Source organism: Sinohyriopsis cumingii, chromosome 5, assembly GCF_028554795.1.
Source record: "Sinohyriopsis cumingii isolate HCF-2022 chromosome 5, ASM2855479v2, whole genome shotgun sequence".
Taxonomy (NCBI): Eukaryota; Metazoa; Mollusca; class Bivalvia; order Unionida; family Unionidae; genus Sinohyriopsis; species Sinohyriopsis cumingii.
The window spans coordinates 84,044,419-84,072,386 of NC_142965.1; the positions used below are offsets into that span (position 1 = coordinate 84,044,419).

Sequence of the window (27,968 nt, forward strand, 5' to 3'; positions counted from 1 at the left end):
CTTTTAGAATAAGGGGGAACGTTTGGAATATAGAACAGATGTATAGAAGAAATAAAGGTAGGGCTTGAATTAACCCCACATGGTTTTCATGCTTTCTGCTGATTTTTCTGCATCATGTTTTAAATACTAGTGCAGGTTGTGAGATTGTATAATCTTGAAATGACATGCCTGTAGATATATTGACTCTTACTATTGGTAACATACTGTGAATTTAAAAACAAAATTTTTGTAGGGTACCAGTTGCGAATGGGTACCAGTTTTGGTGGATTTTATGATCACTACCAACAACAAATTTAAATTCATGACCAATAATTATTTTTTTATAGAAACAATAGGCCTCATTCTCTAGCAACAGTATGACCTCTTTCCGTAAAAAAATAGGACCTGTTATCAATAGAAGCAATATGACCCCTTATTGCAGTTCATGAATTAACTACCAATGAAAATGTCTTTTTCTCAAAACCAAAAAAATTTAAACTTTAAATAAATTCGCAGGATTTTATATCATAAATATCAAGGGATTCAAACTTTATTCGTTGTTTCCCTTTACTACCATTTATGCACCAGTGACCACCAAATGTTTTATTTGTTTTTCACTCAATCTTACCCCCAGTTCTTGGGTTCGAGTCTCGGATTCGGCCAATGTGGATATGTGAGAAACCTTGCCAGTAGCTTCTCGAGGGTCGGTGGTTCTTTCCGGGGATTTCCCGGTTTCTTCCTCCACCATTAATACTGGCCGCCATGTATAGCCTATCGTGTGCTGAAAAATGGCGTTAAACCCTACAACAACAACAACATAAAAGTTCTGACACCTAGACATAGTGAATAGATAGCAACTTGACTGCTGTACTGGTGATGACTTTAGGTACACAAGATGCGTAGTGCAAGTGTGCTGCTGAAGGGCTGTTTGAATGAATCATATATCCTCATTTTCCCATGATGAATCAATTTCTTCACCTTTTATTTTTTTTTTCTATTTCAAATTCACTATGTCTATTGTGTCTCTAGTAAGTCATTATAATTTTGGAGTTTATTAGACAAGTTGAAGGAAGTTTCAACTCAGCCACCACATCTTTCCAGAAATGTCTAAAGTGTATATTATACATGAATCTTTACTTTCATGACATAATTGTAAGCACCAAATGAGGTTTATGTTTATTTTAAATCTAGACTTAAGTTACATTTTTACACAGCCTTTTCTGTTTTATTTTTCTAGAAATATGATGGTAGTTTTGCCAACTGCATTGGGAAGTGTGATAGGAGTGCACAGAATCTATTAAAATTAGTTGTCACTGATTTTCCATCGTATCAAGATGTGGCAGAGTACAATGGCAGGAAAGGTAAGTCTTGTCCTTGGAGAAAAAATGAATTGGTTTAATTGTTTGAATCAGTTAGACTTTGCAATTTGTAAATATTTGCCTGAAAGATAAGACAGACTTAAAACCAATATACAACACTTTATGCTTCATATTCCAGATTTGATTAGCAGACTGTGTACTTAATTCAGAAACTAAAGTCCTAACTCTTATTACAATGCCTTCTGAACTATTGCTATCAAATCGAAATGCTGGTATATTTTGTTTGCAATATAGGCAAATTTGATCAAAATCATAAGATGGTGATTCATTTCAGTGAAAACAACTTATGTGTGATTAAACATTTAGGGGGTTGTGTTTTTGTCCAGTGGTTGTTGGACAACATTTAATGTCATCTGCTTGCAGAGTGTTTTTGTCCCCTGATTTTTGGACACCATTTATCTTGTTTGCTTGTGTAGTGTGTTATTGTCCCCTAATTTTGGAGAACAATTGATGTTGTCTGATTTTGTGGCATTTTGTTGTACCTTGATTGCTGGACAACACTTGATGTCTTCTTTTATAGTGTGTTTTGAGATTGGATGAATGCTGTAAGAGACTAAAAGAACATGCAAAAATAGACTTACAAGTTGGATCCAACTGCAGACAACTTAGACCTTGATCTGCCAATGCATAATGCACTGGCAGATCAGGCTCCATGTTTGTTTGTTCTACCAATTACTCCTATCAAACTACATAGAACCAGATCTGCAGGTACATTGGAAAATAGCAGTGTTGACTAAGGTTAATTAGTAGCCAGAACCAGAGTGGATAATTCTATAGTTTGGTCCTTTTCTGGTACTGTAACATTAGTTACTTGTATATGTCAGTATTGTTCAGGGTCACACATTGGTGATTACTTTTGGAAATTCTCCAAACATTCATGAAATTGTTTTCCACTGTGATTTGCTCTTTAAATGTTTACTCAACATTTGTTTAAAGTATTTGTTTTCTCTATCAGCAATAATTGTTTAAAGTAAATACCACCAAGACATGTTTATTATCTTAATTACCAAACTTGTGGTCATTGTGCATCTTTGAAAGTAAACTACTCACTGTCTGACAATGACCATTTTCCAGGGTATAATCGAGTTTAAAGTCTTGTTTGGGCTTTTACTTCAGTACCGTGTTGTCTGTTGACTGGCAACTGAGTTGATATGAATGCAGCATGAAAAAAAGACATTGTGCCTGAGAAGCAGTGTTATATTTTTCATTCTTTTTCACAAAAACTCTTGTGACATGAAAGATGATTCAGCTATCAAATGATATAATCTTCTTGAGAAAGATCAACTTTAAATGGTGGCCAAAAACTTTTAATAGCAATGATCAAAGTGATGATAGACATTGTCCCAAACACAGTTGTACTGTAAGTTTCAAATGTTAATTACTATACATACTTACTCATAGCTGCCGACCCTCATGATTTTGGCATGAATTTCAATACTTTTTCAGCGATTCATGGATTCACGCTGCATGCCAAAAATCAAGAATTCCCCAATTTTTAATTATTTTAAATCTTTGACAAAATAATCGATTTTCTGTTAAGCGCTAATCGTGATATCGGCAATTGCCAAAACGGTCCGGTACTGCTGTTCGTGATATAAGTGGAACTATATAGCTGATGGGTACTGTTGGCCCAGTAGCAAGCATTTTAGCTTTTGTTAATCTATATTTATTAGAGTAGTTTTACATATGCTTTTGAGAGAAACTGAGACCTAACCGGAAGTTTGCTCCATGCATGCGCCGCAAACACCGCATCTTGAAAATGTCATCAACAAGGAAAACGAAATGTATTGCACAAAAAGTGAAGATTAGTTTGGAATATACCAAAATTGGTCCTGCATTCAGCTATCAAGCATCAATATACATCATGCTTTATGGATGCATTGTGCCACAAATTTTAGCATTGGGCATGGTGGCAGAGATGATGTGAGGAAGCACATTGGTAGCAAAAAAGCACATAGAGGATGGGAAAATTGAGAACTTGAAGCAGATTTCATCTCTCGATGGAAGATCTGCAAGCTACCTTTGCTGATGCATTGTTTGTGAGTTTTCTTGTTGAACACAATCTACCTTTATCAGCTGGAGACCATGATAAACATTTGTTCCATCAAATGTATCTGGACTCGAAGATCGCTTCACGAATTCGTGTCGAAATTTGCTAATTTGTATCCCTGTTGTCACTAATTGCGAGCCTGGAGGGTTGGCAGCTGTACTTGTTTGTCCAGTTAAACTGCAAATTGCACAGACCAAAACCTGCCATAACATAGTATGCCATTAGAAATGGGTCTATGCAGTTTGTTCTGAGTAATCATTTTGAACCAAAAATATAGACCCTGATCTGCCAGCATATTATGCAATAGAAGATCAGGGTCTGTGTTTGCTGACAATCTTGACTTATAAGCAAGTACATATGGTATTTTATTCTGCAAAAGTGGTCATGTTGACAGTTGTTGTAGACCTTTTTTCTAAAGATAATAGAACATTAGACCAATAGATATATGGATTCCTGATCATTAGATTAGAAATACATGTACTTAAAGACACTCTTTTTATACTATTAATTGATTTAATATTGATTTCTAATTACTGATTTGCAAACATTTCAGTTGCTTTCTACAAGAGGGCACAGATCCTTGTGGCTGACATATGGGCTTGTTTTGAAGGTCAAGGTTATGGAGAATTCCATGATATTCACACAATAACCATGTTTGCTGACTACAGGTGAATCATTTCTGTGCTAGTATTTTACCATCCATTTATCTAGTTCTGGAAAAACAGCTTGTCAATGAACCATCAGACATATGGGTGGTCTCTTTTATCAGTTAAGGTTGCTTAAGAATTTCTCTGACATAGATGCACAGGGCTTGTTCATGCATTTAAATTGTAAAGGAAATTTTGGAGAAAGTATTCTCTTGTCTAATCTGTCATTTGTAATGATTGTTCAGAGGCCTAAATAATAATTCAAAAGAATTTTGGTGTTACAAAAGTGATGAAAAAGCCCAATTAATGACAAATGTGTGCTCACATTCTTGTCTTAACTGTAACTGAGATTGGGCTTAGGATTATTGTAGTTCCTTGTCACTTTCCACTAATCAGTTTTTCAGAATTCAAGTACCTCTCAATTCTATACATTTATTTCTTGAATACCCTAATTTGGTCACAGTGAAAGAGATCAGAGAAGCAGTCTATTTATACAGAGATCTTGATTGGATTGTAATGAATTGGATATTCTGAATTGAATTGTGTGTTCTGTTTTGTGTTTAATTAACTGGGTATTCTGTTTTGGAACTAATGGTGCTTCTGAAAATCTTAGGATATTTTATGAACAGCATGGAACACAAATTTACAACTGAATACAGACAAAACTCTTATCAAGACATTTATCATGTCTTTAAAAAATTATTAATCATCTTGCTGGTAACGACCAGCTCTGTGTACACTTGAATAATTGTATTTATTTTTTAATAATGTTCTCACCATTCTTAAGTACTATCAAATAGGCATTCAAAGAACATGTGGAACTTCTCACAGTTTCTTAGAATATACCATTATCAAACATTTACTGTGCTTAAGGCAGAACTAATATGAAAACAGCATTGACCTAAGGGCTTAAAATATGTCAAACGTTTTGGTCACCAAATGCTTAAAATTTAAAACATTTGATACAATTCTTGTGTTTATTGTTATTATATATGCATAAATTAGATAAATATGCTGCTTATTTAGAACTCTGTAAAATTTAATGCAGTTATCTTGTGTTATTTACAATATGTGGTTGTCAGAGATGGCCACAGAGGGTGTCCTAAATTCTTGGACTTGCCACATGCAGTGTTCCTTTAGTTTGGGGAGGGTAGGTTTTTTTTTTTGTCATAAAAGTTTATTCATTTTTTTTCGGTGTGTTTATTCATTTATATAAACACATTTTCATTATGCTCTACATTTCATGTTGTAGTTTTGAGGTTGGCATCATTTATTAGGTTTCACTGCACAGTTGCACATTCTGCAATTTTTTAATTAAGAAAAAATATGCATTTGATGAATGGGATTATATTTTATTCAAATCAGAATCTAGGAATGTATTTGTTGGCATTAATTGGTTTTAGTTGAGCATTTAAAGTGTGCAAGATGATGCAGTTACCAAATATGATTACCATAGGGTTTAAATACCAGATACGATTACCATAGGGTTTGAATACCAGATATGATTACCATTGGGTTTGAATACCAGATATGATTACCATAGGGTTTGAATACCAGATATGATTACCATAGGGTTTGAATACCAAATATGATTACCATAGGGTTTGAATACCAGATATGATTACCATAGGGTTTGAATACCAGATATGATTACCATAGGGTTTGAATACCAGATATGATTACCATAGGGTTTGAATACCAAATAAATTACCATAAGGTTTGAATACCAGATTTGAATACCATAGGATTTGAATACCAAATATGATTACCATAGGGTTTGAATACCAATATGATTTCCATAGGGTTTGAATACCAGATATGATTACCATAGGGTTTGAATACCAGATATGATTACCATAGGGTTTGAATACCAAATATGATTACCATAGGGTCTGAATACAAAACTTTGCCCTCTGAATAATAGACACAAGTTTTGAAAGAAAAAATATGTACCACATTTTTAAAGTTAAAAAGTTTAGTTATGGAATTTTCTTAAATTTTCATCTACAGCAAGACAGAATAAGGGACTTCATATTCTTTTTATAGGTGGTGCAGGATAGTTAGTTTTTTAGAACAAAAAGATGGTACAAATTCCAAATGCAGGCTATTTTTTTATGGTTTTTTATTTGTTCACAAGCAGGATTTAAATAAGTGCAAAATTATTTTGATCTAATAATATAATAAAACATAAGACCAGAAGAGATTAAGCAATGGCTGACTATTGGTCATCTGTCCATTCATAATTTAGCATAAGTTTGTTATCACTAGAGCTGCTGAATGTATGGCAGACTTTCAACAATACTTTATGCTTATATTCATTCCAGGGTCTATATGGTTTGAATGAAAATAATGGAGGGGTGACATCAATGTATATACATGACAGCTTGAAAATTTGTTATCACTACATTAGAACAGATAGTCATATCAATATGAAGTTTGACCTAAATACTTCTTAAAATATTTTGTTGGTCCTTCATGAAACCGGTACTCAACAGGTTTCCAAAATGGCCTTCATGGCAGCCATTATAACATTTTTGTTTTTTCTACTTCTCTGAAATGAATAGTTGTATCAGCATAGGGTAAAAGACATGTTAAGATATATAGTTGGCCCCACATGAAGATGGTACTGATCAGTCCTCCAATATGGCTGCTATTGTTACCATATCCAAAAATCTAGCTATTACTATTTTTCCTGAATGGATGGATGGAGTGATGTAGAGTTTTCACTCTTATAATATGTTGCTGGTTCAAAATCAAAATCAGATCTCCATCATGTAGGATGTAGCACTGAATTTGAAAATCTTATTCATCTTGAAGGAATGGTTCTATAAACATGGAAATTTCACTCAAACATTTATAACTGGATGTAGTTGATCTTGAATGAAAATAATACTGCTATGACCTCTAAAACTTGAACAAACGGCAGCCGTTATCATAATTATCTTTGCAACTACTTCTCCCGAGCAGATGGTCATACTTACATGTTTCTTGGAATGTATTTTGGTTCCTATATTGAAATCATTCTGATCCAACTTTCAAAATGGCTGCTTAATGGCAATGTTGAAAATAACTTCTTTTCTGGAATGATTGGTTGCATCAAAATGCAGATTTCATGAAAACACTGTACCAATGCATAGCTGCTTCTGAATGAAATTGGGGCTCATCTGATATCCATCATGGCATCATAATCACCATCATTAGACTGCTCCAGTGGCTTAGTGGTTAGAGCGTATGCCTCGGATGTAGGAGGTCATGGGTTCGATCCCCAGCCGAGTCATACCAAAGACTTACAAAAATGGTACTAACAGCTACCTCACTTGGTGCTCAGCATTAAGAGGTTAGTGTTAGGACTGGTTGGCCTGGTGTCAGGATAATGTGACTGGGTGGGACATCATGCTATGTGTCTGCGGCATGATGCCCCAGTGCTGGACATCACTATAAACTGCCACACTGCAGACATCGTATTAATATGACTGAAAAATTGTTCAAGTTATGTTTTTTTTTAAAAATCCAAATCACAGTCACCATTTTTGAAATCATGTTTATCACTACCCCTAGATATGCCACCCTTCTGATTTTGGTGGAATCTTTCATTTTTTTTAAACCTCTGATTGTGCCATTATAATCACCATTTTTTCGGATCAGATATAATTTTAAGTTGGTGAGCTGCAAACTGATCATGTAATATTTGCTTGTGATTGTTTTTCATAATCATGTTTCATAAAAGAAATGGAAATATTAAGCATCAGAAACCACTTTAGCTTAGCTGCATGATTCATCAGAGAAAGTTTTTAAAAAAACATTGACTTGAAAGTGGCTGATGAGGATTATAATTGCATTATTTGTGCTACAAACATTATAAAAGGAATACACATTATATTACCAATGGACAAATCCTATGCCTTTGCAGTCTTCACAATGGACTCAGCACATCACAAGGTGTTAAAGAAAACTGTAGCAAGCACAATTAAACCAAGACCATTTAAATCACTAAGATTTATTGCTTAGTGTAAATTGTTGGATACAATTTTGAAGAATTCCTTTTCATGTGTTCAGATTCCACTTTTTGGAAGGAAAAACTGGCCTTGTTTGTTAGATTATTTCTTAAATTCTTAGTTTATTATTTAACTTTACTGGTTATAGCTACAATAATGTTCACAAGAAACTTCCTCACATGTATGTATATCCCTCGGGTTCATCTTTTGTGGTTAGAACTGTAAATAATTGGCCTTTTATTATGTTCTATGATCAGTGTGTTAGATCAAAAAGCTGCAAATAATTATCAGGAGTCCATTTCTTCCATTTTCTTAATTCATTTTAACTGCTGGGGATTGCAACAATATCAGATATCTTGAGAATCTCTAACATATCAAATCTGCTGAAAAAAACATTATTTTTATACATTTGAATTGACAGGTGTTTAAAAGATATTTTCAAGTACAGTACAGAATTTGTTGTTATGGCCTTTGAACTTGAACCTGGTATCATAGACACAGAAGATCAGTGAAATGTCTCAGACACTCAAAATGCCACTAAAACACACAATGCAAAATATATACATAAGCTAAGTTTGATTAAATCTATAAGTATCGTACATTTTAATTTAAAAAAGTTAAGGTACTGAATTTGGCACCAATCAAGGTATTCCTCAGATATGTACACAATATGTGTTTAATGGAAACATATTTAAAACTTTATTCACAAATAAATTTAAATTTAAATTTATTTGAAAATGTATTGTCATGGTCTTGTTGAGCTGAGTTTAGTAAAAATTGAAGCAACAACAATTTACTTGGTAGGACTTTAGTAGCAATGGCAACTTAGCCACAACTCATTGGAAGATGGAGGGGGAAGAGATGGAATTAAAATGACATATGTAATGATGCCTTACTTCAAATAAGGTAACTGCAGTAGTAATTACTTAAATGGTAGGAGAATTATAGTCATAGAGAAATCCTTTAGCAAAACTTAAAGCAATACTGACTATTCCCCCATTTTTTTATGGTCTGCCCCCCCCCTTTTGTTTTGTACTTCTGGCATAATGTGGTGTAAGACTGTGTTGTTAGTGAAACTAGTTCTGCAGTTTTTGATGGATTTTCATGAATGTTGCAAAATATTATGATAATCACCTGAAGATACGCATATTGACAAATTGCTGTTTATACAATTTTTATATAAGTTATTGCCATTTTTTGATTTGTGGATAAATGCAGTGCACAGCATAATTTTATAAATGCGTTTGGTCTCAGAGATTTCATTAGATCTCCATGCACACATTGACACATTGACAAATCACTGCATTCCAGCAATTTATAGAAGAGTTATTGCCCTTTTTGAATTGCAGATAAATACATTGCAGAACATAATATTTTGAATACAGCTAGTCTCAAATTCCAGTTTGTTGTTGCAACTTTAGCTAGAGTTATAACCCTTTGTCTTGCAGCTGATAGTAGTACCAAACAAAATCTTGTGAATGCAACATGTTAGCATCTTTTTTTATTTTTATGGGCTGCTGTGAACTTGGTATATATTGGTATATATTATTACAGTCAGTAAAAAATGTATGTGTTGACAAATCTTTGTGCTCCCATGATTATTGCAAGAGTTATTGTCCTTCTTGACTTAAGCTGGATGGATTGTAGGACAGAATTTTAAGAATGCAGCCACTCCTGCATTTTTTGATGGATTGTTGTGAAACTTAGTACATCATCATCATCATATCTTAATGTTGACCTGTCATTTTACTTCCAGTAATTTCAGAAGAGTTATGTATCTTTGCTGTGTTTTTTTAATAATTCTAAGTTTATCTCATTCATGGGTTAGCAGTGGGAGGCAGGTGTATATTTATGAGAAAATCACTAACCATTCCTTGTTTTCCATGTTCTTATAGATCCAGCATTATTAAAGTGTCATTCATTCATTAATCATTCAAAACATAGATGCAGTTATTCATTCCTAAATTGGCATTTTGTTGCTTTATTAAAATCTTTTATTCATAAAAGTTCATTTCAAAACTTATCAAATGTCTAGAATTTCTTAAATTTGAATAAAATACTTACCACACTTATTTCTTGCAGACCAGTATAGTGTCCAAGTGATCCTATGTTGTTTTGTACATATTTACTGCCAGGAAATATTTTGGATCATTTCCAATTCATAAACTGGTCATTAAATGTGTTATATCATCTCTAGCAATCATATCATCAAAGGTTTACTTAAAAGAGAGTAAAAATATTTCTTTCACTATATGTGAGATGTTACATTGATAACCAGAATCACGAGGTGTACTGTATATACTCATTTATAAGTTGAGCCAAACTGCAAACAACAAAGCTCCTGATCTGCCATAGCATAATGCACCTGCATACCAGGATATATGTTGTTGTTCAACTGATTACTCCTACATAGCATAATGCACCTGCATACCAGGATATATGTTGTTGTTCAACTGATTACTCCTACATAGCATAATGCACCTGCATACCAGGGTATTTGTTGTTGTTCAACTGATTACTCCTAACAAACTGCATAGATCCAGATTTTCCGCAATAACAGATCTGGGCCAGTATAGTTTGCAGTTGAACTCCACTGATAAGTAAGTATATATAGTAATGGCTGAGATTCATAGAACTGTGATGGCATGGAAAATTGAAAGGATTTTTATTTTAGTAAAATGGTATATGCTGTTTGAAAGTCTTTATAATGAAGATAATTCAGTTTAAAAGTGGTTTAAAGGAATGGTAGTTAGTGTTAATTAATATCAGAACTTATTTGCTTACGTTATCTCTTTTGATAAATTTAACTTTCTAGTCAATATTAATTACAATTGTTTCAATAGTTATTGAAAGTGTATTGGCCTGAAACAGATTTCATGTAATTCTTTCAAATGATTTAATCTGCCTCTTCATATACATTTCTTGATAGAAGTTTTTTGCTTGTGTTGAAAATATTTCAGATCTAACATAGAAAATACAAATTAAAGTTTCTAGTACTTAGGTAAATTTTACCATTTAACCCCAAAAATTAAAATTCATGCACTTCAATTTTTTTTAAAAATCAATTTTCAGGATTCCACAAGCTCTTGTGCACTTCAAGGTTCTGGAATATTCCAATGAGTTAATGAAGTTTTTGAAGAAAGGTATAATTCATTTTTAACAAATAATGAATAATTGATTTGTGACTGGTTTATAATTTTGTATGCCTCACTATGTTACTCTCATCCATGTCTTTGAAATTAGTACTGCTTACATATGAATTAAGACATGATGGATTATCATTGTGAATTAGTACTGCTTAGATATGAATTAAGACGTGATGGATTATCAGTGTGAATTAGTACTGCTTAGATATGAATTAAGACGTGATGGATTATCATTGTGAATTAGTACTGCTTACATATGAATTAAGACGTGATGGATTATCATTGTGAATTAGTACTGCTTACATATGAATTAAGACATGATGGATTATCAGTGTGAATTAGTACTGCTTAGATATGAATTAAGACATGATGGATTATCAATGTGAATTAGTACTGCTTACATATGAATTAAGACATGATGGATTATCAGTGTGAATTAGTACTGCTTAGATATGAATTAAGACATGATGGATTATCAATATGAATTAGTACTGCTTAGATATGAATTAAGACGTGATGGATTATCATTGTGAATTAGTACTGCTTACATATGAATTAAGACATGATGGATTATCAGTGTGAATTAGTACTGCTTAGATATGAATTAAGACATGATGGATTATCAATGTGAATTAGTACTGCTTACATATGAATTAAGACATGATGGATTATCAGTGTGAATTAGTACTGCTTAGATATGAATTAAGACGTGATGGATTATCAATGTGAATTAGTACTGCTTACATATGAATTAAGACATGATGGATTATCATTGTGTTGTAAAATCTTTATAGCATATTAACACTGATTTACAGAGACTCTACAATAGATGGGGAAAATAGCTTGTGATTTTATTTTTGCAGTCAAGGCAGGAATTTTAGAAAATCAATCTGGTTGAACAATTCATACAACCAAATCGTTTTTAAATCCAAAACAGTTTAATACAATTAATCATACATTTGTTGAATTTCTTCCATATATATATATATATATATATATATATATATATATATATATATATATACACACACAAATTGATAACGGCGCAAATTTAAAATGGTTTCCGAACATTCAGGCAAAACAAGCTCTTCATCGGATAAAAAAACCCAGCTTACTTGTACAAAACACCTTAACACATAATCTATTACAAATTCTGGACTCCCATGTTAGAATCATTAGGGGCAATTTACAACAAGAAACATCAGAATATAAAGTTGTGCAAAATGATGAGCAGGTTCATGTGTCTATCATATACATACATACATACACACACACACACACACACACAAACATATGCATATGTAACAAGATAACTAGGTTTGGTTTGGATTTATAACAGAACACTTCTGATTGCGACGAAAATACAATGTTTATTGATGAATGACTCAAATAAAAAAAGAATTATGATAAATATGTGTGTGTATAAGATCCAGTTATTGGACAAGTTAATACAATCTGCACGAACGTTATAATGTAACATAAATGTGAATACAAGTAAATAACCTTACATAGTACAAGGACAAATGTTAATGATTCACAGTAATTTCACACGATGAAAAGAATGATGTGTTTTACTCAAATAGTAAAAATGATGTACTTTACTCATATGGTAAAAATGACGTATTCACTCAAATTGTAAAAAATGATGTACTTTACTCAAATAGTAAAATGATATAAAAATGTGACAGATATCATGCAATATATCTTTACAGTCCAAAAACACTGGGTATAACAAACCCCAAAATTAGCCCACGGCTAAAAAAAATACATGTATGGAGTTACACAAAACATTGTCACTAGAATACTTGGCTGCCAGTCACACTGGTCAGACAAGCAGTCAGCTTTACATGCAATCATTGACTACCATTCAGTCACTTGGTCAATCAGGCAGACAGCACCTGTGTCCAGTAAGAATCCTATGGTACTAAACATTTCTTAATAAAATGCAACTTTATTACTATTATAAATCTCCTGTCAACTCACATGCAAGAATAGAAAATATTTGCATTATACTATGCAAGCCGGAGCTACATAGAAAATATACAAAAAATAAATGTGGTAATACAATAGTTATAACCTATAATATGCATAACAATTTAATAAACAACTCACCTCTACACCTGGAGATCTGCAGGTGCATAAGTAGCTCGCTGACAAGACATTTCCGTAGTGTAATGTTTTCGTCCTACAGTGAGGTATTTATAAATAGATAATGTTGCCCTACATCTGTGTGCTTGATGAATATCGGTTTTTCCCATTGAAAGCACTTTGTACGTGCAGCATAGGATGAACCAAACTCACTGTTTCAAAATATTGTACAATATACATAAATCACCCTTGAGCATCATTGTACACAAAAAACGAAACCTAAATACATGTATTTAATAAATAACTAAGGGATTTATACAATTCCATGACAACATACATGCATACATACATACATACATGCATGCATGCATGCATACATACATACATACATACATACATACATACATACATATGTATGTATGTATGTACATACTTATGTATGCACATACGTACATATTTATATAGTGTGACCCCACTATAACATGATGGTTCAATTCCATAAAGCGAGACTGTGTTAAATATTGAACCATGCTATAACCAACCAAGTTAGCTGAAGAAAATGATGCATGCTCTGAGTAAATGGCTGGGGAGAAGGGGTAATAACAGTTGGTGCAAAAATATGTGTTTCATTGGCAGTTACCATTTTAAATCGGTGCATATTAAATATCAACTTGTTCCGTATTAAGCAAGTAATTAAAACCATCGTAACATGTTTAATATTTATTTTTATTCGTATAAAATCTGCAACATAAATGTAAACAATGTGTACATATACCCACCAGTCAAATCAATTTTTTTCTGTAATAGTAATTCCATACAAAATGTGCTTAAAGAAGCATAATTTCTATAATAGAAACACTTGCTATGTCCATTCAAATCCATTTAATTTCTTGCTATTATATGTATGAAAATGTATGAAATGGGTGTTTTTGGTTTTTTTTTTCTTCTTCGCATTATTCATATTTGATGGAGGTGTCTGACTGACATTAAATTGCTTAATTCAGATAGAGATTTAAAAAATGGATCTATATTTAGGCTTAAATAGTACCTGAACTTTAGCTGAAAAATGTCAAAGGTATAGACCTAATAACGCTCATGCTCAGGTGTGTGTGTAAAAGTAAATTGTCGGTTTGGGAGTAATAGTTATGTGGATTCAGATAGTTCCTTAAAAAGATCTTAAGTCTTTCTCTGAAGGACAGAAGAAATTTTTTTAAAACAAATCCAGTATTCATTGACATATTTGTTTGATGACTAAGACCGCTTCACTGCAGAGCAGCAGGGAGTAGAATGTTTGAATATATTAGCCAATCTCTCTATCAGTATAACTTAACCCTTTAACTACTACAGCTTTTATGCAGTTTCACTACTGCTGAGTGCTATCATATCAGTTACTGAGGCTGGTTGCTAGGCTGAATTGTACCTCTCAAAACAGTCATTATCCACACATAAATTACAGTGTATATTCCAAGATATGCCCACATCTCCGTGATGCTGATTTCATACCATTTCAGGTCTTGCTTTTGGTCCCCTTTTTTCTTGGCATAATCGTGTGTTTCTTTCACAAGCTTTTCCACCAGACATTCAGAAAAAAACTTGAGAAAAAAATCTTCCTAGTTGCTTAGTGGTCCAAGCTCGAACCAACATGAGAAGAAAAAAATCATTGATGTGGGACTATGTCTGCCTCATCATCTGATTAAAAATCACTTACATTCTAAATCTGGTGTTGAAATGGGACTAATGTCAATATCTGATCCATTTTCTAAGAATGATCCATTAAACTCTTCAATATCGCTTGCACTGAACCCTTCAAAGTTCCTCATATCCTAATCGGAATCCATCTTTGTTTATCTCAACTACACGTGTTTCATAAGGTGCAGAAAAACTCTTACAGTGTGGCTAAATGTAACCTCTCAGCTTTCAAACTTGTATCAAAATGTTGAGTAAACAGTCCTCTCATTGGGTATATAATCAAAAATATGTAAACGTCTGTACTTTAAACCAATCAATGTTTAGTTAACATAGCAGTCACATTCGCTTAGATGCAACACTGGGGATTCGAGTACTACCGAACTGTACACACATAAGCGACATTGGGGTAGTAAACTAGGCTTACTGGCACTGCATATATGTGTCAGTGGGGTTCAGGAGCTATTTACAGGTGATGCTGAGATGCGGCAGTTGTAGCGAAAGGGTTAATTGGTTTTGTTCCAACCAGTGTTGACACTGGAAGGACAGTTTCCTGAGTTTCCTGTGTATCTGTGAATAATTTGAAGCCAGAAAATGACAAGGGTAAAGGTGACAGAAGTTGGGGTTGTTTTACATGCCTGTGGCAATGAATAAAACCACTGACAATTCAGTCCACAAACTCGTTTCAGCAGGTATTTATGACAGATGATTGAGCAGACATCAGTAATCTGTCTTAGAAGAAAATATTTGGTAATTGAATTGATTTAAAAACTTGGTTAAGAAGCTTTTTTAGACTGGCACGTTGTTTTCTTGACTTGTGAAAACTAAATATCAAAACGAATTACATTTGTTTCACTCTGGAATTACTCCTCCACATGGTTTTAAGCTTCTCATTTGTGTAGCCAATTATCCATTGTAAATACACACTGATTAGCAATTTTACCCCTATTTGTTTGAACAACTACAACAAGAATAATTGTTAAAGAATGATGGGGTCATGTTTGTAGGATATGCAGAATAGGATTCAGTTGTCAGCTGATTTCATGACAATTGATAACACCACAAAGCCACATGTTCATGTTGGCAGCTTTTTATGGACTTTTTTGGGGGTTTTTTTGGGGGGGGGGGTATGTATCATTGCTACATAATTGTAACAACCTTTAGTCCGGAGATTAACATTGATGATTAGCAATTACTGAAATTAATTTATTTTAAATTTGGCTGAGACTCTTTTTTTTTCCCCCTGAGCAAAAATTGTACCATGAATATATTCAGGAAAAATGGAAAAGACAATGTTTATAGTTCAGTAATAATAAGATTAACACTAATCAATGTTTTACTGAGTGACTTCTTTCAAAACTAAGCTAAAATGAAAGGTTAGTGATTGACTACTGGCACATTTAAAATCAATATTAACAAATGATAGAAACTTTTAACATTTTTTTCAAGAAAGAAGCATTCATATGACAATGTTTTATATAATGTACACACACACACACACACACACCACTCCCTTGTTAACTCATGCCCTGATAACTCGCAAACCTGCTTATAATGCAGGTACAGGCATGGATCCCATTTATTTAAAACCTGAAAATACCCCAAAAATTGATCCCTAGTTCTTGAACTGGAAGAAAATTGTGATTAAAATTGATAACTGAAATGTTGATATATCGCTCATTTTATGGTCAAAAACCGTAGATAGGACTTGGATACTTTAATCAACATATTGAAATTATCAACTTTTAATAAGAAGTCACATAATTGGTTACATTTTTTCCAAATGACATTCTTAGTACATCATAATTAAAGAAATTCAAGGAAATTTTGATCAGTGATGTCACTTGTCTAGTTATTGGCAGTACATTAATATTTCAATGCCAATTAAATAATTTTTATTAAGTGAAATTTGTGTCTTAATTCATCTTTTCATTCCTCCTACATCTAATCATCATAAATGCAATGTGTATTTAAATGTAAAATGTGTCATTCTACTGTAACAGGCATTTCTCTAAGAATTTAATTAAGTGCTGACCGTGTTTTGATAACTGATTTGTGGAAGTATTTCTATTGTTGCACTGAATTAAAAGTTGGCCTCCTTTATATTATCATGCTAACTATGTCTTTTGAATAAAAAAAAAAGGAGGTGGAATAAAAGAAAAGGCAAAAGGCATACCAATCCTACATACTTAAAATCTAGCAGCCCCGGGTGTATGTCGGGTGAACTCGCTTCATTTGATCAGTCGAACACTGTTATAAATGTTATTATATATGTAACATAAAATACCTTAAATTAACAGACTCATTCGTGACTGATCAAAGATAGTAAGGCAACCAAGCGAAATGAATACTTCGCAAAATAGAGAGCTTGATTTCACAGATACGGACCATTGTGGGCAAACAAGTTTAGAAACTTCCTGAACTGGCACTTTGAGATATCCTCAAGGATGATTAGAAGTTTCACTATTACTTCCAATAAAATCATGACATCAATATTGTACTAAGTGAACAATATTAAAATTTAGTTTGATGAAGATGATTGTCTCACGAAATAAATGTCACTAGATTTTAAAGAAACGGAATCTTGTATGCAGGTGTATCAGCAGTTAGTTTAGTTCCCTGTTACATTGACTCCCGACTTGGCTGTATGCTATTAAATACCAATCTGGAAACCAGACTAATCAACAAAACAAAAAGCAGTTATGTAATACACGTTTTGCATACACACAGTGGTTGTTGATAAAGCACGTTATTAACAGTTATAATCGACGTGATTGTAAAATGAGGATTCAGTCATTAAACAGCCCAGTTTCATAACCAAACACACACACACACCCGAGGATTTCTCTATTCTAAGTGGATTTTTAAAAATTTTGGAGGTTCCTCAGTAACTTACGCCCTTGCTTATAGTGTGGTCTATGTTTGTGGACCCCATTGTGCACGAGTTATCGAGGGAGAGGTGTGTGTGTGTGTGTGTGTGTGTGTGTGTGTGTGTATATATATATATATAAAATGAGTTTTATTGCAAGCAAGATTCATGCATATTAATGAGGTGGTCTTGCTGATTTCCCATGCTTGCCACTTAAGAGACTGTATTTCCGACCTAGTTTTAATCAAACTTGGTTAATAGGCTGATATGATCAAGATGTTCTATGATATTTATCATGAGCAATACCTATGCATATTTATAAGGTGATTTGGATCTGATTTGCATATTTGTTTGACATCATAGAGCTTGGCCTTTGATTGCATTTGAATCAGATTTTGTACCTAGGTCTTTGTCGCCAAGATCTTGATTGAGGACAATTATGAGTGAAATTTGTGACCTGCATTTGATTAGCTGACATCAGCTCTTTAGCAGTTATATTATATTATCAGATTTTGATAAAATTTGTTAAGTAGTCTTATATGATCAAGATGTCTGATGAGTTTGATTACAAGGAAGATCTATGGATATTAATGAGGTAGTCTTGTATCAAATTGGCTAAGCATGTTACCACTCTAGAGACAGATTTCCAACTGGATTTTCTGCACCATGTTAAGTATGCTCATGTTATCAATCTGGTAGACTGGTTGAATAATAAATGTAATCTGAGCTTCTTAATTTTCTAAATCTGTAGACTGTATTTCTCATCACATTCATATAAAACGTAGAGTAAATGAGCTTATATCATACAAATCTTGGATCATATTGATTATAAGCAATATGTTCAGTAGGTAAAAATTAATGTGATATAAAGTTTGAGAGATAGTTTGCATGGATTCATGTTCGTAAAATACTATATGAGTCTATTTAGTTAAATGGTTAACTGTTAACTATTACAAATCAGGTGAGCAATATCAAGCCCACCTGGACCTCTTTTTTGTTTGTTTTTTATTTCTTTGAAGAAAAAAATTAACAACAGTTTGTATTATTGTTTTTTTTTCTGCAGATAATCTTTTGAAGTTTGGTGACATATATGAATTGGAAATTAGAGGCTGTTCCATCTGGGCAACAGAGGTAAGAATGAAGTTGAATGGGTTTGAAGAAATTGTGCCTGATGCATTTGCAATATTTAAGTTCTGGCATCCAGAGGCACTTTGACCAGCAGTTTTCATCAACAGTGATAATATGCAAAGAATGAGTGCCATATGAAATATCAAAATGTTTTTCTGTGCAGGCTAATTAAGAAAATATCAGTATCCTGTGAAATTCAGCATGTCTCCTTCTTGATATGTAAACTTCCTATATGCTGATACTAAAAATAGAAACTTTAAAAAACTTGGATACCTTGGCTTTCACCTATGATAGATGAATTTTAAACACAATAATCTTCATATTCATTGAAAGTTATGCCCACTCTGTCATTATCCCAAGTGGGCAGAAGTTAAGGTTTCTGAATGAAATGTTATTTACATCATTCTTTGAATACCTCAGAGGGGATGCTTGTGTTTATATGATTAGTCAGCTCAGGAGATGGTTAGGGTTTGATACTGAAATTATTTAAGAGTTTAAGAGTTTATCGTGGTATAAACTGTCAGTTGCTGACTCGCACAGCTTACATAATGCCCTTCAGGCGTAAATATGTAAATGTTGTTTGCAGACCTATGGAAAGTGGTTTTTTATATCATCCATTTTCCTGTCTGTTACTGACAGCATCATATGTTGTATTAAATATGTAAATATTGTATGCAGACCTACAGAAAGTGGGTTTTTATATCAGAGCTTCAGAAAAAACGTCAAACTCTTACAATTGAAATTTCAGTTATTCATTATGTTATTTTGTTTGCATCATTAAAAAACAGAAATCTTAATTGAGCGTAGTAATACATGTTTGGGGTTTTCTGTTACATAGCTATTTATAGCGATTTGGATTGTCCCGCTTGATTGTAATAAGGTCATCACTAATACCAGTCCTTCAACCAATGGAAGCCAAATTTATTTTAAAATAATTTCAAAATTGTTAGAATGTTCTTTTCCTTTAATTCTTACTTCGTGTCTGCCTTCACTGGCAGTGTTTTTCTTATGCTGTACACGTAACTCTATTTATAGAAGTGGATATTCTTAGAAAAGTAGTTCTCCTTACAGTTCATACAGAAATAAACGCAATTCATTTTGATCATGTGGTAACATTCTGACCATTGGAAATGTTACTTTCCTTTACCAGCTACTGGCATTGCAGTTATTTTCAAGTTGACTGCTTACAGTGGGTTGTTGCTTGATGTAAAGCTTTATATGCAGCAAATTGTGTTTGAATCAAGTACAAAACATTGTACTTTGATCCTTTCCATTTTTTAATTGCAATTTTCTTTCTTTCTAGAATCAATTAGTAGATGCTGCAATTTGCTCAGAATAGAAATATTTAATCATTGGAATATAATTAAGATCGATAAAATGGCTCTCCAAATCAGTATGTGTTAATTTTTTTGAAGAGATCCATGGAAAGCTTGTCTTTATCACTGGGGAACATTTTCCTGTCTGTTACAGACTGCATCTCATGTTTTAGTAAATGTTGTATGCAGACCTACAGAAAGTGGTTTTTTACATCATCCATTTTCCAGTCTGTTACAGACAGCATCATACGTTTCAGTAATTGTTGTATGCAGACCTACAGAAAGTGTTTTTTTTATATCATCCATGATGGGGCCCCGAGTGGCCGAGTGGTCTAAAGCGTTCACCGTTCCGGATCACTGCCATCTCACCTCTGTCTGTGTAGGTTCGAGTCCAAGGCTCGGCTAGCATGGGTACGTGGGAAAGCCTGCCAGTAGCTTCTCGTGGGTCGGTGGTTCTTCCCTGGGTTTTCCAGGGTTCTTCCTCGACCAGTTATACTGGCCGCCGCCATGTATAGCCTATCTTGTGCTGAAAAATGGCGTTAAACCCTAAAACAACAACAACAACAATCATCCTGACCCCGGTGCCTTGAATACGATCAGCATAATGAAATCAAAACAAATCAAATCATCTTTTATGCCAGTTGCTTTGTCAACCTGATAAGGCATCATTGTGTTGTGGTCACCTCAGACAACACATTCCTAGTAGTATACTTGATGCATTAGAGGGGTACATATGCTTCTTCTCTTTGGATGGAAGTCTGTGGAACCTCATCTGATGAGTCCACCACATTCAAGGTACTTCTGAATCCACCATATTCAAGGCATCTTTTGAGTCAACAATATTTAATTCACTTTCTGAGGCCACCTTGTTCAAGGCAAGATGAATATCTGGTAGACATTCAGTGTAGAGGATTAGTGCAGGCCTCATATAATAGTCTTTACACCAGTCTCTTGCAGAGTCACTTTTCCAACTGTAAGGACATCATTGGTGTTATTATTTTGACTTCATGATAAAACATACCATGCAGATAACATTCATTCTCAGGTATGAACATTAATATGTATTCACGAAGTAGGCTAATATGTATTCACGAAGTAGGCTAATATGTATTCACAGAGTAGGCTGATATGTATTCACGAAGTAGGCTAATATGTATTCACAGAGTAGGCTGATATGTATTCACGAAGTAGGCTAATATGTATTCACGAAGTAGGCTAATATGTATTCACGAAGTAGGCTAATATGTATTCACATTTCAGCCTTTTCATTTCCAGGACTAGAAATTTGAATGGTATATCAAATGTTAGATTTAGGATAATTCTTTGCTGTTCTTTTTATAAAAAAATTCAGCTTGTTCCAATATTGCTTTGGTTTTAGGGGATTGATAAACATGGAATTCAGTTACCAGTGGTACTCACCCTGATATAAATCTTCACCAAAAAAAATCAGACTTGTGAAAAGGTTTATCAGCTGCACATAGATCAGTTGTTGAATGTTGTATATATATCAGCAAGATATGTTTAAACCATATGAATAGTACAGGCCCCAAAATAGATCCTTGTGGAGCCTCTTTGTTGATGGACATCAGCTCTGATTTAATGTTACCAATATCATCTCGTTGGCTTCTATTGGATAGGTATGATTTGAGTCATGACTTGAGTCATATGAGAGATAAATGAAAATATTTGTACTTTTCAAGTTTCCATGTAGGTATGTTAGGAGGGAATCTGTTTCCGAGGTTTATGGTGCAAAGTGGAGAATCTTCTATTATTTGTACAGTAGGACATGAGTTGATCCTAGCTATCTTCCTTTCAGTGCGGTTGAAGATTTTCTTCCCTTCCTTCACTCGGAAAGAGAATGCTCAGTGTCCACGGTTGAGGGCCAGTTGGAAGCCAGCATTCAATTCAAACACATTCAGATTCTTTATTGGTTCTGTCATTGTTTGCTGCTCTCATTTTGGGCCAGCTTGTCTTACATTATATACCATGCAGATTCTATCTAGACAGCAATCTCAGACTCACTTGTTTATTGAGCTCTGTCCCATTATTGTTGGATAACCTCATTTGAATCCTCAAAGTTCCTTGTTTAGGTCATCCAAAGTAAATTGTACCACTGGGTTCCTATACAGTGCACCCATCACAAATAAAACTGTCCTAACATTACTTTTTGTAACTTGGGTCAAGTTAGGCGCAATTATGTAAGGCCTATTTATATATTTATGTCTTTGCAGTAATCTAATTACTAACAATCTCGTAACTTTGGTAACATTCTGTTCTTTCTACTAATCTCTTTTCATTGATACCTTTTGTTGTTGTTGTTCTGGGGTTTAATGCCATTTTTCAGCACAAGATAGGCTATACATGGCGGCCAGTATAACTGGTGGAGGAAGAACCCTGGAAAACCCAGGGAAGAACCATTGACCCACGAGAAGCTACTGGCAGGTTTTCCCACGTACCCACGCTAGCCTTTCATTGATATAGTATTATGTATATTGTTGTTTTATATAAGACAGAGTGTCAGCAAATATTATCCTAAAGAGGGAGTTGAGAAAAAAAATTGTTTTAAATTTATGTTTACGTAACATGTATATGCATGCATATTGCTGAACCTCGTGAATTATGTGAAATAACATGTACGCTTGCTTATAAGCTGGATTCATCTGCAGAACATTTTTTGATATGCCGATTAACTGTATAGACTAAGATCTGCTAGTGCATTATGTGAAAACTGCTCTAGTTATATGCAGTTAGATCTCACTTATTAGGGGGTATGTAAGGTATTTGAAATTTTATTTCCTTGTTTCTTACATTTTTGCACAGTTATTATAAGTCAGATAGACCTGTCAGTTGTTGCTAGGAATCAACATCTGGTTTATACTTGTATATCATAAAGCATTAGTTATGAATGAAATCATCAGGTTCTGTTTGTATGTTTCAGCTAATAAAGGATGAGACAAGAATGCTCCTTGACTCAGATCCTGCCACAAAAGATGCACTGATGAATTCCATTTTGATTGACCACTTCTTGTGGGACTACAGAAGAGATCATGCAGAAGAAATGAATGATATCCCATTTCATAAGATCAGATGCATTTATTATTGATAGGAAGTTGGAATTTTGTTAAAAACTATGTATAATAGGATAGTTTTTCATAGATACATATAATGTTAGATTATTTTCATAATTCAAATATTATAGTGGTTGTCATAGATATCTATAAGATTGATTATTTTCATGATTGAATGTTGCAGGAAAACTTAAAAAATTGAAGCACTGTGGGCTCCAAATTAACACTTTTTGGTTGTTTCTAATTTTTTGAGATCATAGACTGATAGAATCATTTATATGCATCTGTCTAGGAAAGGAAAACTCCACCTGAGGGTCAGAAGATTGCATCAGGCACTAGGCATTTCTGTGAGTCTGATTCAGAACTCTTATTCCAAGGGTAGAATTTTCTTGTCCAGCAGTACTGCTTAATGAAGGATTACTTTTTTTTATATTTCTGAACCAAAGAATTTTGAGTCAGAAGGGCAACTTGTAAATACAGATACAATCTTCAAACAGAACTCCCTCTCAGAATTTCCACTCCTTGTGATTTAGCTTAAAAGACAGAATAACTCAGTGTAAACTTTAAAATAACTTTTAAAACAAATATCAATATTCACAGAACAGAGAAGATAGAGACCACTGAAAAATGGAAATAAACAGCATCCAAAACTTTGTATTGGATATGGCTTGCACGATGATAACAGGCATCTGGTCCAAAATTATCCCTAGAATAAAATGAAATATGACAATATATTCCTCCCTTCAAATGTGACCTAGAATTGATTTTCTTTCACAAATAAAAAATGAGAATATGAATTTGAAAACATACTTAAAACAATAGTTTTTTTTAATACTTGAAACCACACTTAAGAAATTATACCCGTAGGCTGGGTCAATCAATCCAAAATGTTCTTTTGGGGAACATGAACTTCAACCACTGTTAGGAAGTAAATGTGTTTTAATTAATGCATAGGTTAATTACTTTAATGAATGCTGTTAATGCTTAGGTTAATTACTGTGAATGAATGCTCAAAAAATGTTGGAAATAGGGAGTTTTTGCCAATTTTGTTTGCACAGTAATTGAAGTAGAGGGTCTTTTCCTGAAACAGGCAATCACATGATAATTGATAGATATTCCCCATTGATACTCTTAATGGGAAAACATGATCATATAGGAATGTGAGAAAATAGAATGTTTAGCAATGGGACTGAGTGAATTCTTGGCTTGATTCTATACAATTTAATTTTGAATTACAATTTTTGTGTGTGCAAGTTTTATACGCTATCACTCCATACAAATCATAATTATTTCTATATTTTTATACAAAGAACTTTTTTCTTTTCAAAAGTATGCAAATTTTCATAATTACAAATGAATCAAAGATTATGTTTAATTTATTTACCAATATATATTCGAAAATATTATTTAAAAAAAGTCAAACGAAAGTGCAAAACAAATTATATAGAATACATTATTGATGGGCTTATTGGATTTAAAAACAGTAATGCTAATTTGATATGGAAAATATTAAACAAGTTGAATAATAGATGCTACATGCTGCATTGAGTTTGCCACAAGTTTCATTTAGTTAATGCATTCAGTTTGGGGTATATTGTATTATTCAACTTCGTCTGTATATTTCTTGTTAAAGAAAATGAGTATGAGTCTTTTTATCACACAGCATTGAATATTTGGATTATTCTAAGACATTGTTATATGCCATCATTATGTGTTATGTCATGGTGTGGCATACTATTTTCGTCGTGTGATGTTATGACACTGGTAAAAGTGAGTGTTAATTTATGACCATGGGCATTATGATTCAGAACATAAAGAATTCAGATCAAAATGCATTTGGGTATTACTCCAAGTCAGACATAAAAATAATTTTTGCAAAATAACTTCCATGAAGTAATGTGGTCATATTGACAGCTGCAACAGCTAATACCTTTGCCAAACGTTGTGAACTGTATAAGGTTACTTGTGGCATTCTGAAGAATGTTCCATGAATTATTGTCAGTGATTTTAGACTCGGATCATGTTGCATGTCTTAAATTTAAAAACCTAGTCAGTTTTTGTTTTATCGACTGTTAGTCATCCATATTTGGCATTATATATATATATATATATATATATATATATATATATATATATATATATGCATATATTTTTACTTTGATACTGTCTTTAAACATATATGTTACCAACTACCTTTACTGTCAGCTGCAACAGCTAATACCTTTGCCTTAGTTGTGAACTGTATAAGGTTACTTGTGGCATTATGAAGTGTTCCATAAATTATTGTCAGTGGTTTTAGACTCGGATCATGTTGCATGTCTTAAATTTAAAAACCTAGTCAATTTTTGTTTTGTTGGCTGTTAGTCATCCATATTTGGCTATATATATATATATATATATATATATATATATATATATATATATATATATATATCCTTTGACACTGTCTTTAAACATATATGTTACCAATTACCTTGCTAGCTACCACTGCATGTGTTATGAAGTTTATTTTGTTCTTCTGTTAATTGGCTAAAAACTTTCTGAGACCATCCTGTATAGAAGTTTTTTTAATGCTCCGGAATCTGGCTTTGATAAATAGCTTTTAATTTTTCTTGTAATGAGTATAATGTTTATTTGTCATGCCTTCATATAGGTTCATTGTAAAATCAAAATGTAATACTGCCTTGATACAGGTTCCATGTAAAATCAAAGTGTAACATTGATTGTTTCAGAACTGAAAATTTTATGTTGATACAGGTTTTGATAGTACTGTCATAGTTTGGAAGAATTTTACTACAAGAACTAGCAGTATGAAATAGGTCGGCATTTTGAATCTTTTTTTTTTCTTCAGTTTTAAGATTTTTCTAAAGTTAAAATTTATTTACTGGAGATTGCTCTTAAATTTGAATGGTGTTCTTTGCCCACTGTTGATGAAAAGTTTATAGCATTTAGAAAATTGTCATGATAAATCAAGGTTTGTTGATTCTCAAGACTTGTACCAGAATCTTATTTTATTTTGGTCATTGATAATTTAAATGGAATAATTTTAAGCAATTATCACTATATACATGTAGGGTCATTCATCTTTTTGGTGTTCTAGATAGAGAGTATTTGCAACATTTTATTTTAGTGTGGGGAGCTGTAGTCACTCAGTTGATCGAGTCTGACTCATTGTCCAAGTGTTGTGGGTTCAGTACCTACCCAGGCCAGCCTTGGTCAGGTGCCTCAGTGTTCCCTTGGGAAAGGCACTTCTATTTCCTCAGCGTGATATATTTGATAATGTGTTCAAAAATGCTGTTAAAACCAATGTTTTGTTTTCTTCTGATGGAGGTAGAGATTATGTATGATCCATTCTTTACTGTCTTGGGTACTACAGATTACTGTCTTGGAGGTTGAGATTATCTATGGTCCATTCTTTACTGTGATGGGTACTACAGATTACTATCTTGGAGGTAGAGATTATCTATGGTGCATTCTTTACTGTCATGAGTACTACAGATTACTATCTTGGAGGTAGAGATTATCTATGGTCCACTCTTTACTGTGATGGATACTACAGATTGCTGTCTTGGGGGTAGAGATTATCTATGGTCCACTCTTTACTGTCATGAGTACTACAGATTACTGTCTTGGAGGTAGAGATTATCTATGGTCCACTCTTTACTGTCATGGATACTACAGATTACTGTCTTAGAGGTGAATATTATCTATGGTCCATTCTTTACTTTCATGGGTAATACTGATTACTTTCTAGTTGATAGAGTTTATTTATGGTCAGTGCTTGTTTTCTTTCATGGGAACTCCAGGTTACTTTGCTGGAGTTTTATGTCTCCTGCTTTTTAGGGGTCTGAGAGTTAATATATTAGCTGGAATCAAATTTAATGTTCATGTTGTCTAATGATGAACAGATATCTCATTAACATATGTCTCTTAGTACTTGATGATTATTGTAATGGAAACTTCCACTTGTATCAGTTGTAATTAAATTAGAGTAGTTGTTAATTGCCATAGGTACTCTAATTTGTTAATTGCCATAGGTACTCTAATTTGTTAATTACCAAAAGTACTCTAATTTGTTAAGACAAAGACTAAGTCTGCCTTCTTAAGGTTATTTTTTTCCATCGCAAAAAAAAACACTGTTTCATGCATGAAATCCATTTATTTTAGACATATTTCTATTTTATTGTTGAAAAATCTTATGCTGTAGAATTCTTGATTATCAGGTGATTGTATTACTCCCGAATAATTCCTGTTTTGTTATTTAAACATATGTCATAGCCGCACAATATACATTGACAGGATATGAATGTTCACACATACGAAAATGTTTTTCTTCTGCTGCCTTTCTTGATGAATTTATTTTCATGAAATAGTAATAAATTAAAATATTTTTTTAAAAACAGATTTAGACCTTATTCTTGTTAAATATCTTCATTTTATATACGTACCAGGAGATGTTGGATGGTGTTGTCAATAAAAATGCAGCAGTACAAACCATTAACAAAAGTTTGTGAAGACTTATCAAGTTGAAAAAAGCAAGAATTGGTTAATAATTTATGTTGATTCTAAATGTATGATATACATGCACATACTCCTACACTTTTATGGTGGCATCAG

At 33.2% G+C, this 27,968-nt stretch overlaps 1 protein-coding gene across 1 annotated transcript; it reads left to right on the forward strand.

The window, feature by feature from the left end:
• On the forward strand, window positions 1-27,751 carry LOC149799644 (queuosine 5'-phosphate N-glycosylase/hydrolase-like). The gene is made up of 5 exons (XM_089958985.1): window positions 1-1,340; window positions 3,962-4,076; window positions 11,123-11,193; window positions 18,903-18,970; window positions 23,222-27,751. Exons 2-5 carry the CDS (start codon window positions 4,060-4,062, stop codon window positions 23,384-23,386), a joined length of 321 nt encoding a protein of 106 aa, XP_089815111.1. The 5' UTR covers window positions 1-1,340; window positions 3,962-4,059; the 3' UTR covers window positions 23,387-27,751.
• Window positions 27,752-27,968: the final 217 nt, after the last annotated feature.

Excerpts from the sequence above, each read along its gene's own strand:
- LOC149799644 (XM_089958985.1), top strand. Across the intron at positions 11,194-18,902 it reads AATGAAGTTTTTGAAGAAAG|ATAATCTTTTGAAGTTTGGT; the intron begins GTATAATTCATT and ends TTTTTTCTGCAG. Across the intron at positions 18,971-23,221 it reads GTTCCATCTGGGCAACAGAG|CTAATAAAGGATGAGACAAG; the intron begins GTAAGAATGAAG and ends TGTATGTTTCAG.